The sequence below is a fragment of the Sapajus apella genome, unplaced genomic scaffold (genome assembly GCF_009761245.1).
Source record: "Sapajus apella isolate SASKATOON/1434 unplaced genomic scaffold, GSC_monkey_1.0 scaffold1748, whole genome shotgun sequence".
Taxonomy (NCBI): Eukaryota; Metazoa; Chordata; class Mammalia; order Primates; family Cebidae; genus Sapajus; species Sapajus apella.
Window position 1 is genome coordinate 1 of NW_022438674.1, and position 12985 is coordinate 12985.

Sequence of the window (12985 nt, forward strand, 5' to 3'; positions counted from 1 at the left end):
ACCCAACGGGCAAGAAAGGACAAGTTCAGGCAGAAAGAATACAGGCCCCTAAATGTGCAGAGAAACACTTGACCTGTTGGAAGATGATGGACCTCTTAAGAGTGGAGGATGATGGCTTTGTGTCTGGATTGCAGGTCCTTCCACTCTGCAGGCCAAGATGTTTTGTCAACGTGAAGCAGAACGATGCACTGGTGCGTCCTGGCAGTTTGTCATTAGTGGAGAGGAATCCCTCCTCTTCGATGCGATGAACATGACCTGGACAGTAATTAATCATGAAGCCAGCAAGATCAAGGAGACACAGAAGAAAGACAGAGGGCTGGAAAAGTATTTCAGGAAGCTCTCAATGGGAGACTGCAATCACTGGCTTGGGAAATTCGCAGAGCACTGGGAGGCAATGCCAGAGCCGACAGGTAACTGAGCTAAGTGGAAGAATGCGGCAGCTCTCTTTAAAGGTCAAAAGTCTTCCCTGTGTGGGCATCAGCATGTGTGTTGTGGGTAACACCCTCTACGGGTACTGAGGAAGGAGAACTGCTCAGATCCTAGGCATAATTAGTGCCTGAAGTACACCTCACTGCTTACTTATATCTAGCCTATATATATATATATAAAATAATTCCACATTATCTTTCTAAATAATCATATAACGGATGTAGTCGGAGCTGTACCAACACATTTAGTGCTGATTTATATAATCCTTCCATATAACCATAGAGTAGTTTGTAGTAGGAGGAATGCCTAGAGCAGTCACAGAACTGAAGCAGTACATGGGAAAACAGCCAGACCAGGACAAGAACCAATGACCCAGGTGGTGCGTCCCTGCCTGAAAGGGCGTACGCTGTATGGCAGGCTTGGAGCAAGAGCCTTTCCTCCTGATAAAGGAGTTGTAGTACCTTGCATCCAGTTCCTGTGGAAAGTAGGCCTCAGGCCTGACATCCCACAAATAACCGAAGGGAAGAAGCCTTCTGGTGTGACCAGTCACGGAGGCTGTACACCCTGTCAGTCTTTTCTCGCTTCTTTACTAGCTCAAATCATCCTCTCATAAATATCCTAAGAGAAGAGCACAAATCTGTCAGCTCCCACTGCATTGGCTTACAGTACCCTTCTATTAGAAACCCTTTGAAGTCATCAGCCCCCAGATAAGAAGTGTTGCGTACGACACCTGTTGCACACAGCCTACCTCCTTGCTTCTGTGACCTAATGGGGGTGGACCCCTTTTCTGTACACAACCCTCTATTACTGTCACGGCACGGCCCCCTACTGCGCATGACCCACCTCTCTGCCCAGGTGATGTAATGGGATGTCCCCTTTGCTTGTGACTCACGTGATTATGTATGCCCTACCACTAAGCCTATAGATGACGACCTCACTCACAACCCTGCCCCCTGCTTGTACCTAATAAATACAGAATCTTCTGGGCACTCAGGGCCTCCCTGGTCTCTACTCATAGGTCGCGTGGCCCGCTGAGTCCAGTTGCTCTTCACCAGTTCTTCAGTGTCCTGTCTCTTTACTTCTTGGATCCTGTACTTCAGCACAGCATAAGGGACACCCCATGACACTGTGGGGGCAACAGCCCTACAGTGTGTGCAACGGAAAATCTGATTGATTTCTCCATGGGCTTCCTGTTTGGAGAGGCAGTGATGGCTGTAAGGATTTACCACCATCCTCCCTGTCCCATCCCACCTCCCACTGTTTCTTCCTCAGTGTAGAAACCCCTTCCCACTAACCAATGATCCAGTCACCAATGACCCAATGCTAAATGGTCCCAGGTCTATCTGAGTCACTGCAAACATCCAGGCCTTCTCTTCCTCTATTATAATTACCCTTCTACCAGCTCTAATGCCATTTCTTAGAAGCCTTCCCCACCTTCCTCACATAGAATTAAGTACCACCCATTGTGCTTAATCATTCTCCAAGCAGTTCTAACCACAGTAATCATGTGAAATTGTGTAGTAATCAGATGGACATTTGCTACCTCTCTCGGTGGAAATCTGAGCTCAGTAAGGACACAGCACAAGCCCTATTCATCTTCATGGCCCAGGGCCTGGTAGAGTGGCTGTCACATGATCCAGTAATTATGTGGGGCACCATGTGTTCCTGGGGAAGCAGGGGCTGAGGAAAGCGTATTTTTAGGTTTGACAGGTCTTGTGCTTTTTTGCTCTTTTAGTGTCACCGGTAAATGCTTCAAATATCCCCTGGTCTTCCTCTAGCCAACAAACTCTAACGATGATCCTGGGGGTATTAATCTTGTTAGTCATCATGGAAATTTACATCTACAGATGAGTGGAAGGCTGCTGTCTGGCCTTTGAGGACATCTTAGTCTGGTAAGGACTCAGGAGAGGTAAGCCATGGGTCTCACTCAAGACCCCGCTCCCTGATCTCTCTCCATAGAAATGGCACCCTGTCTCAGTCTTGAGCCCCCACACTACACAGCAGGGCTGGCAGCATAAAAGTGCAATGAGAGGAGGGATGAAGCAAGCATCTCCTCCTGAGGAGTGGCAAGGTCTAAGATCTGGAATGCCTGCCTGGGGTGTTGTTTCCTCACCATCCTGCCCAGGGTTCCCCCAGCCCTTTGATGGAAATATTGTTTGCTGTCTGCGTTTAGCCTGATTTAGCTCAGCAAACCTCCATCCCCTTTTCCCATTTGTGCTGTGAAGACTCACTGGTGGCGCTTGTGGCTGCAGCATTTACTCCCAGAGAATGTACAAGCTGTGATGTATGCAATCCTCTCACCACCCTCCAAACATTAAAATGGGTTAAAGAAGGACAAGAAGGACAATCTCAAGCATATGATTAGCCATGTACATTCCAGACTCACATTGATTGAAAGAATGCTAGAAAAGCATCATCACCAGGGCAGCAACGTCTTCAAGGTTCCCTGTGCTCTGATGACGTCACACCTTTCGGGCAAGAAGTTTTTAGAATTTATTTTCACATTGAAAATCAGTCAGATTTGCTTCATCCTCAAAGAGCATGTTCACTTAAAATTAAATGAATGCTGGTGGTGAGCTGTACTTTTTTTTCTAAATGGGAATTAATGTCATAGTGTCTGTTCCTGATCTCCTGTTTCTTCTCTGCGTGGTGAGAAGGTGACAATGTCACACTAACTTTTGATGGTGAAACCTGAGCTTTGATGACATTCTGGCTGCCAGTCTAATCTATTATCTCCTGCACGGAGGCGTGTTTTCCAAGATTCACATGCCTCCCTTACATGAGTGCCTTCCTTTTTATATGGTGTCAATTTAGTCATTTTGAAAAATTTGCAAAAGTAAGATATTTGGTCATAATTAATTAGGACTGCCATATCACTCTGACACTCTCTCCATCACACTTTCCTCCATGTCAGTTGGAATTGGAGTGACTGCTGGCTTTTAAAAAATTCAACTAAGAGGCCAGATGCAGGTGGCTCATGCCTATAATCCCAGCACTTTGGGAGGCTGAGGATGGTGGATCATGAGCTCAGAAGTTTGAGATCAGCCTGGCCAACATGGTGAAACCCTGTTTCTACAAAAAATATAAAAATTAGCTGGGCATGGTAGCAGGTGCCTGTAATCCCACCTACTCATGAGGCTGAGGCAGGATAATCGCTTGAACCCAGGAGGCAGAGGTTGCAGTGAGCCGAGACTGTGCCACTGCACTCCAGCCTGGGTGACAGAGTGAGACTCCATCTCATAAAAAAAAAATTCATTTAAGAGGAAGGTGAGTTACAAATATATTGATTTGGGTTTAGGAGGTATATTTATGTCCTCACACTCATTTTTTTGTACAGTTAAGTTATTGCTATGCAGAAACCACAGGTCAGCTGTCCTAAGTCATGACATGTCATGACACAAAGGTACAGGGCCACAGGTTGGATGACCCATGAATTAACACATCTATTCACATATCAACATGTCCTAGAAAAGAGAAAGTGAATATAATCACAAACAGAACACTCTATAGAAATAGAGGAAGAAAAAGCTTACCACTACATGAAAAATGGATGACCGTCATGGACAGGATGTTGAGAGGAAAATGTCAGACACAAAGAACATAATCTCTATGATTCAATTTATATGAATTTCAAAAACAGACAAACTGGATCTTTAATAATAGAAGTCAGGGTAATAATAACCTATAACTTAATCTGACAGATGATCATGCAGATAGATTTCATTTTTGAAAATACATCGAATGGACTATTTAAGATTTTGCACTTTATAGTAAGGTTGTTACATTTCAACAACAACAACAAGAAACTAAGTAGAGGTTTCAATTCCCATTATTTTCTTGACAACTGGTGGCACTCCCCATCAGGAACATATTCAGTAATAAATTAAATTATAAATATATTATATATTTTTTTCTGATGAGAATCTGATACACATGCACGCACATAGAGAACACTATTTTTTTTTAAGATGGAGCCTTGCTCTGTTGCCCAGGCTGGAGTGCAGTGGCACGATCTCAGCTAACTGCAACCTCTGCCTCCTGGGTTCAAGCAATTCTCCTGCCTCAGCCTCCTGAGTAGCTGGGACTACAGGTGCCCACCATCATGCCCAGCTAATTTTTGTATTTTTAGTAGTGATGGGGTTTCACCATGTTGACCAGGATGGTCTGAATCTCTTGACCTTGTGATTTGCCTGCCTTTGCCTCCCAAAGTGCTGGAATACAGGCATGAGCCACCACGCCCAGCCTGAGAGAACTATTATGTGACAGACACATTGCCAGATACCTGCTTGTTGGTCCTGTTTCTCTGCCACTGCTCTGACAAAAGAATTCATTCCTTTCTTCCACTGCTGTCTTTGCCCTCATAGTGTCCTCTCCAGATTGACCCAGGCAGACCTCAACATTTTCAAGTATAGCAATTTAAGTAGAGCTCTAGGGTTCAAGTCACAGTTCCTGGGGCTCTCTGTGGAGTTCAAGGTTAAGATTCCCCCTCATGAGAAAAATCGTCTACTCCATCTACAACTTACTGAGGATCCATGTTTCTTATGTAAGAAAAGACTCTACCCTTTTAGTTGCTTAAAGGAACACCATGACTCAGATCTGTGTCTGTTTCACAGGGGCCCTGACATGAAAAGAAAGTTTGCTAAGAACAGTGTCACAACAGGCTTGGCAAGATATGGCTTGAGTCAAACAAGGGCCACTGGTCCAGAAGGGGCTCATGTGGGGGGTGGTGTGATGGCAGCAGGAACCCAGGGAGTGAATATGCTCAGATGGGAAGGGATCCCACCTGCAGAGCTGCAGGCAAAGGGGTCCTGCCTTAACCTCTGGTGGAAGGTGACTGGGAAGGATTTAACTGCCCCAACCAAGCAGGCTGGGACTTCAGTGCCATTGACAGTAGCAAAGGGAGTTGGTGAGTAGGAAGGGAGGCAGAAGAACAGTTTTAGAAGCTGGGTCTGGACAGTAGGGATTTAAAGGAGGTGGGACCTCCATGGACACCTGGGGGTTTCTGACTCCCAGCCTCATCCTGGTGGCTGAGCCTGCTGCTGAAGGGCTTCCTGTCTGGGCAGGAGCAGGCAGGGCTCAAGTGCCGATGGAGGTTGGTGCCCACAGCTGAGCTGAACAGAAATGGGAGGCAGGTGGGAGGCAAGGCGGGCCCTGGGAATGGTGTGTTAGAATTCAAGGGGAAAAAAATGTATCTTTCATCCTCTGGGGAGAGCCTTCCCATTGTGTCACATAGATTTGTCTGTCACAGGGAGAATCAGCACCCAGGGAAGAAGAGTTCTGTGTGCCCATGACATGTTCCTGTTTTGTTGTCTCTGGAATTTCTTGGCATTGTTTCTGCTGATGTGACAGAAAAGAGAAAAAGCTGATCAAAGCTAAATGATAGAGCAAAGGGGTTGACAGGGAGTGTCTTTTCAGGTAAATAGAGGACATTCACCAAGAAGGGCCATTTTTGGATCATAAAATAAATCTCAGTCAGGCATAATGGCTCACACCTGTAATCCCAGCACTGTGGGAGGCCGAGATGGGCAGATCATTTGAGGTCAGGAGTTCAATACCAGCTTGGCCAACATGACGAAATCCCATCTCTACTAAAAATACAAAAATTAACCAGCCATGATGGCATGTGCCTGTAGTCCCAGCTACTCAGGAGGCTGAGGCAGAAGAATCGCTTGAACCCAGGAGGTGGAGGTTGCAGTGAGCCAAGATTGAACCATTGCACTCCAGTCTGAATGACAGAGTGAGACTCCCTTTCAAATAAATAAATAAACAAATAAATAATCTATTTCAACAAATATAAAGGGTTGAAATCATGCAAAGCATCTTGTCTGACTGCAATGGAAATAAAGTAGAAATCAACATCAGGAAGATATCTGGAAAAATCCTCAAATGTTTGGATATCTAAATAACTATATATCAAAGAAAAAGTACAAAGAAAACTAGAAAGTATTTTGAAGTGAATGAAAATGAAAATATAAAATATTAAAATCTATCATACACAGATAAGAGAGCATTTAGAGGCACCCACACTGAACTTCCGCCTCTCAAAGTGCTGGGATTATAGGCATTAGCCACTGCACCTGGCTATTTTTTCTTTTTTTTTTTTGACCTCTGAACTTTTTATTGGCTTCCTGCTCCCCAAAGGGTCCCCTGCTTCTGCTGGCGTAATGTCTCAGAACTTTGGTGTCATTGGTCTCAGACACCACTTTGCCATCCACTGTCCGGTGGGTGGTGGTCTTTTGGATGGTTTGCATGGAGTTGCTGCTGTCCAGGGTATCACTAAGACTGAAGTCCTCACCATCTTCCAGCAGGCGGCCGTAGGTGGCGATCTCAGTCTCCAGCTTGACCTTGATGTTCAGCAGAGCCTCGTACTCCTGGGCCTGGCGCTGTCCCTCTGCCAGGGTCTGTGCCAGTTCTGACTCCAGGTGCAGAAGGATCCCATTGAGCTGCTCCATGTGCAGGGTGTAGTGGGCCTCCACCTCCCTCAGGCTGTTCTCTAAGCTGATCTTCGTATTTCTCATGGAGTCCAGGTCGATCTCCAAGGACTGGACTGTACGTCTCAGCTCTGTGAGCGTCATCTCAGCAGCTTCAACCTCAGTGGACCGTGTGGTGACCACTGTGGTGCTCTCCTCAATCAGCTGAGTCCAGTAGTTGTCCAGCTCCTCTCGGTCTTCTGAGCCAGCTCATCATATTGAGCCCAGATTTCTGCCATGATCTTGGCGAGGTCCTGAGATTTGGGGGCATCTACCTCCACGGTCAACTCGTAGCTGGCAATCTGGGCTTGTAGGCCGTTTACTTCCTCTTCATCGTTCTTCTTCATGAAGAGCAGCTCCTCCTTGGGAGCCTTGATCTCTGTCTCCAGCTGCAGCCGAGTGACATTGGTGTCATCGATGACCTTGCAGAGCCCATGGATGTCGATCTCCACAGACTGGCGAATGGCCAGCTCTGTCTCATACTTGACTCTAAAGTCATCAGCAGCAAGACGGGCATTGTCAATCTGCAGAACGATGTGGGCATTGTCCACAGTATTTGCGAAGATCTGAGCCCTCAGGTCCTCGATGGTCTTGAAGTAATGGCCCCAGTCTCTGACCTGGGGTCCCTTCTTCTCCAGGTGCTCCCGGATTTTGCTCTCCAGCTTCCGGTTCTCGGTCTCCAGGCTCCTGACTCTGTCCAGGTAGGAGGCCAGGTGGTCGTTCAGGATTTGCATGGTCTCCTTCTCGTTCTGGATGCCTCCGATTCCTGCCAGAACCCCGGCCATCCCCGCAGCCAGGCCCCCGACCCCCATACTGCTCTGGAAGCTGGCAGAGCGCATCACGGAGATGCGGGAACCAGAGCCTCCGGCTCCTGCATAGACGCTGGCCGTGCTGCTGACCGGCCGGGTGCCGTAGCTGGGCACCCGGACGGAGCCCACGGACCGGCAGTTGGTGGAAAGGTGGAGCGAGTGGTGAAGCTCATGCTGCACCGGGAGGAGAGCGAGAGGGCAGGACTCAGGCTTTGCTGATGACCTATTTTCTATTTTTCATATTTTTAGTAGAGACAGGGTTTTGACATATTGGCCAGGTGGGTCTTGAACTCCTGGCCTCAAATGATCCACCCACTCGACCTCCCAAAGTGCTGGGAATACAGCATGAGCCACCGAGCCCAGCCACAAGTAGTTCTTTTCTGATAAACACTTTAAAACTGAATGAAAAAAAAAGTGTGTGTTACTAGTTTTTTTGCTTTTGTTTTTACTTTAAAACAGATACACCAATGGCAACAAAAGCCAAAATGGACAAATGGGATCTAATTACACTCCAGAGCTTCTGTACAGCAAGGGAAACAATCATTAGAGTGAACCGGCAACCAACAGAATGGGAAAAAATTTTTGCAATCCACCCATCTGAGAAAGGGCTAATATCCAGAATCTACAAAGAACTAAAACAGATTTACAAGAAAAAACAAGCAAGCCTATTCAAAAGTGGACGAAGGATATGAACAGATGCTTTACAAAAGAAGACATCTGTGAGGTCAACAAACATATGAAAAAATGCTCACCATCACTGGTCATTAGAGAAATGCAAATCAAAACCATATTCAAATACCATCTCACACCAGTTAAAATGGCAATCATTAAAAAATCTGGAGACAACAGATGCTGGAAAGGATGTGGAGAAATAGGAACACTTTTACACTGTTGGTGGGAGTGCAAATTAGTGCAACCATTCTGGAAGACTGTGTGGTGATTCCTCAAGGACCTAGAAATAGACATACCATTTGACCCAGCAATCCCATTACTGGGTATATACCCAAAGAATTATAAATTGTTCTATTATAAAGACACATGCACACGTATGTTCATTGCAGCACAGTTTACAATAGCAAAGACCTGGAACCAACCCAAATGTCCATCAACGATAGATTGGATAAAGAAAATGTGGCACATATATACCATGGAATACTATGCAGCCATAAAAAACGATGAGTTCGTGTCCTTCATAGTGACATGGATGAATCTGGAAACCATCATTCTCAGCAAACTGACACAAAAACAGAAAATCAAACACTGCATGGTATCACTCATAGGCGGGTGTTGAACAATTAAAACACATGGACACAGGGAGGGGAGCATCATACACTGCAGTCAGTTGGGGGGGCTAGGGGAGGGACAGCGAGGGGGTGGGGAGGGATAACGAGGGGAGAAATACCAGATATAGGTGTTGGGGGAAGGAAGGCAGCAAACCACCTTGCCATGTACGTGCCTATGCAACAATCCTGCATGATCTGCACATGTACCCCAGAACCTAAAGTACAATAAATAAAAAAGACACACCAAATATGTTTCCTATCTAAATGTGATGGGGAAATCTTTCTTTTTCTCCTCCATTCTCAATGAGGATATGGTTGTAAATTCTTATTATCTGGTATTTTTATCAGAACTTTACAAATTATAAACTTATTTGCAACTGTTTTCAGACTATCCCTTCTATCATAATCATGAAACTGGATAAAATTGGCAGCTATTTTTTTCAGTTTTATTCCTTTATTTTTATTTTCAATTTCACAAGAATATAATGTATGTAATCTTTCATTTTAAATCTAAAGTCTTCCTAATTTCTTCATCGTTTCAACAAAAATAAAGGTAACAATTCAATGCAACTGTCCCTTCAACAAGAAGATATTTTACGTATTTTTAAAAAAGATAACAATTTAAAAATACTTGCTATCACAAGAAAATTGTATCTAATAAGCAGAACTAAAGTTTTGGCTAATGCAATAGATTTGGTGGGGGCTGCGTGTGTGTGTGTGTGTGTGTGTGTGTGTTTGTTTTTGTTTTTTGAGACAAGGTCTTGCTCTGTTGCCCAGCCTAGAGTACAGTGGTGTGAGCACAGCTCACTGCAGCCTTGAACTCCTGAGCTGAAATGATCTTCCTGCCTCAGCCTCCCATGCTGCTGGGACCCCAGGCATGCACTACCTCAGCCAGCTAATTTTTAGATTTTTTAATAGAGATGTGGATCTCTCTGTGTTGCCCAGGCTGGTCTCAAACTCCTGGGCTCAAGTGATTCTCCTGCCTCAGCCTCCCAAATTACTGGGATTATAGGCATTAGCCTCTGTGCCTGGCCCCTTTTTAAAAAATTATTATTTTTTATTTTTCAGACTAGGGAAAAGCTGTATAGTAAGAGAAAATTCTAGTTATTTTTAAAAACAGGATTGTAAGAGAAATATGTTAATGTAATTGGGTTTTCTCTTTTTTATAATTTTAAATTTTAGATTCAGGGAGTACATGTGCAGTTTTGGTATATGGGTATATTGTGTGACACTGAGGTTTGGCCTTGGCATATACCCCATCAACAACTGCTGTTTTCCAGGAAATAGTCCTTGAGGAATCCCAAAAGTACTTGGAAAGCTCCCTCTTAATGACCTGCCACCAGCCACAACTGACTCATTCCTGATGGTCCTCTTGATGATCATGATGGCATCATGAGGGGACTGCTCTGTCTCCTCCACAAACTGCTCGGCACCACCACGGAGGATGAAGGTGCATGTTTTGCCCTTGGGAAATGTTTTTGCCAGGAAAAACATTGTACCTCTCGCTTTTAATCTAGGTCTCTTCAAACATGTGGCATCGACCCAGCATACCTGCTGAGAGAGCATCGATCTGCTAAGAGAGCATTCGCACTGGTCTGGATTGAGCCTCCATAGGCCCTCATAGTCCTCTTCAGATTCCCCTCAGGTACTCGGCCAGCAGAGAACATGCTTCTGTCAGAAAAGCACTGGTGGCCATACCCCCAATGCGGAGTTTGGACAAGACAATGTGGGCTCCAGAATAATGGATCCCCTTTAACTTGTCATAGAGAATGTTCCACTCAGCATCAACAATCGCCTGATAATCCTCAACAGTGTGGACTCTTATGTCAGCATTATCTTTCTCAGCTTTCAACTCGAGCTCGACATTCAAAAGGGCAATCTCGGGATTGTGGTGTTTCTTGGGGGTTGCATTTCAAACTCAGCATAAGAGAAAGTCTTGTTGAATGCAACATCAGATACCAGCTGAGAATCCTCGAGGGCTCCACCCTGTAGCTTCTTGATTCCAATCATTTTAAACTGAAGCAAATCATCAAGCATCATCACTGCATCCACCACCATCTTAGCAAAGAAAGCTTTCTGCTGTGAGATCAGCTTGGAGCTCAGAGCAGTCCCAGCACACTATTCCAGCAGCTCCCTCTGCTCCATTTTATCTGCCTTCTTCACAGTCACAGCAATCTCTTCAATCTTGTTAACTGCCACCTGGGTGGCTGTGCAGAAACCTCAAATAATGAGCTGAGGGTGTTAACCTTCCTTCACCTATAGTTTCATCTGCTTCAGAAACTCTGCAAGGTCACTGAGGTAGTGCCATCACCAACCTTAGCATCTTGGGATTTGGCAATGTCCACTAAAGTCTTTGCTGCAAGGATGGACAACATCAAGAAGTTTCAGCATTGTGGCCACATCATGAGAAATTGTCACTTTGCCTCTGCCATCCACAATAAGCTTGTCCATGCCATGGACACCCAGGGTGGCTCTTACAGCCTTAGCAATCACCTGGCAGGCACTGATGTTATTTGCAAGCTGGGGGAAGCCTTGGGAGCTATCAGTCCCCTCTTTCAACAGGGTAACAGGCGTGGGCATCATTTTAGCTAATTCAGCGGCCCACTACTCTCCTCTCTTCTCCATGACCGGTCCGCCCAACAACCCACCCATTTTTTGACTTTATTATAATCGACATTCTGGCTGGTATGAGATGGTATCTTATTGTGGTTTTGATTTGCATTTCTCTGATAATTAGTGATGCTGAGAATTTTTTCATGTTTGTTGGCATTTGTATGTCTTCTTTTAAGAAGTGTCTGTTCATGTTCTTTGCTCACTTTTTAATGGGGTTACTTGGTTTTTGCTTGTTGAATTGTTTAAGTTTCTTATAGATTCTGGGTATCAGACCTTTGTTGGCTGCCGAGTTTGCAAATATGTTCTCCCATTCTGTAGGTGTCTGTTTACTCTGTTGATAGTTATTTTCTACCCTGCAGAAGCTCTTTAGTTTAATTAGGTCTCACTTGCCAATTTTTGATTTTGTCACAATTGCTTTCAAGGACTTGTTAAATTTTTTTTCCCAAGGCCAATGTCCATAATGGTATTTCTGAAAATTTCTTCTAGGATTCTTATAGTTTGAGGTCTTATATTTAGATCTTCAGCCTGGCTAGGTGTGGTGACTCATGCCTATAATCCCAGCACTTTGGGAGGTTGAGGGAGGTGGATCACCTGAGGTCAGGAGTTCGAGACCATCCTGGGCAACATGGTGAAACACCATCTCTACTAAAAATACAAAAATTAGCTGGGTGTGGTGGCAAGCACCTATAGTCCCAGCTAGTTGGGGGGCAGAGGTTGCAGTGAGCTGAGATTGTGGCCACTGCACTTTAGTCTGAGTGACAAGAGCGAGACTCCGTTTCAATGTATAAATAAATAAATAAATCTTCAATCCATCTTAGGTGATTTATGTGTATGGTAAAAGTTGAGGGTCCGGTTTCATTTTTCTGCATATAGATAGCCAGCTATCCCAGCACCATTTATTGAATAGGGAGTACTTTTTCCCATTGCATATTTGTATCAACTTTGTCAAAGATCAGATGGCTGCAGATGTGCAGCTTTATTTCTGGGTTCTGTATTCTGTTCCAGTCATTATCCTAAGCCATTTAATTCAAGAACAGAAAACCAAATACTGCATGTTCTCACTATGTACCAGTACCATGCTGTTTTGGTTACTGTAGTCTTACAGAACGGCTTGAAGTCAGGTGATGTGATGCATCTGCCTTTTTTTTTTTTTTTTTTTTTTTAAGGATTGCTTTGGCTAATGGTGCTGTTTCTGCATTCCATATGAATATTAGACTAGTTTTTTTCTAATTGTGTGAAAAATAACATTGAAAGTATAATAGGAATGGCATTGAATCTGTAGATTGCTTCGGGCAGTATGGCCATTTTAATGGTACCGATTCTTCCAACCTATGAGTGTGGAATGTTCTTCTATTTGCTTGTGTCATCTATGATTTCTTTC

The 12985-nt window shown here is 44.6% G+C and overlaps 1 protein-coding gene and 2 pseudogenes across 2 annotated transcripts; 1 reads left to right on the top strand and 2 right to left on the bottom strand.

The window, feature by feature from the left end:
- Positions 1 to 118: 118 nt before the first annotated feature.
- RAET1E (retinoic acid early transcript 1E) lies at positions 119 to 2280 on the top strand (the record flags this gene model as incomplete). The annotated part of the gene is made up of 2 exons (XM_032273065.1): positions 119 to 410; positions 2165 to 2280. Coding segments are annotated over 2 exons (408 nt in total), but the record flags the coding sequence as incomplete, so codon positions are not given.
- Positions 2281 to 5141: 2861 nt separating this feature from the next.
- On the bottom strand, positions 5142 to 7881 carry LOC116546960 (annotated as a pseudogene). Its single transcript, XR_004266895.1, has 2 exons — positions 6507 to 7881; positions 5142 to 5378 (listed from the first exon to the last, which is right to left on the bottom strand). The product of XR_004266895.1 is annotated as a keratin, type I cytoskeletal 18 pseudogene (transcript).
- A 2179-nt stretch (positions 7882 to 10060) lies between these two features.
- LOC116546961 lies at positions 10061 to 11259 on the bottom strand (annotated as a pseudogene).
- Between the last annotated feature and the right edge of the window lie 1726 nt (positions 11260 to 12985).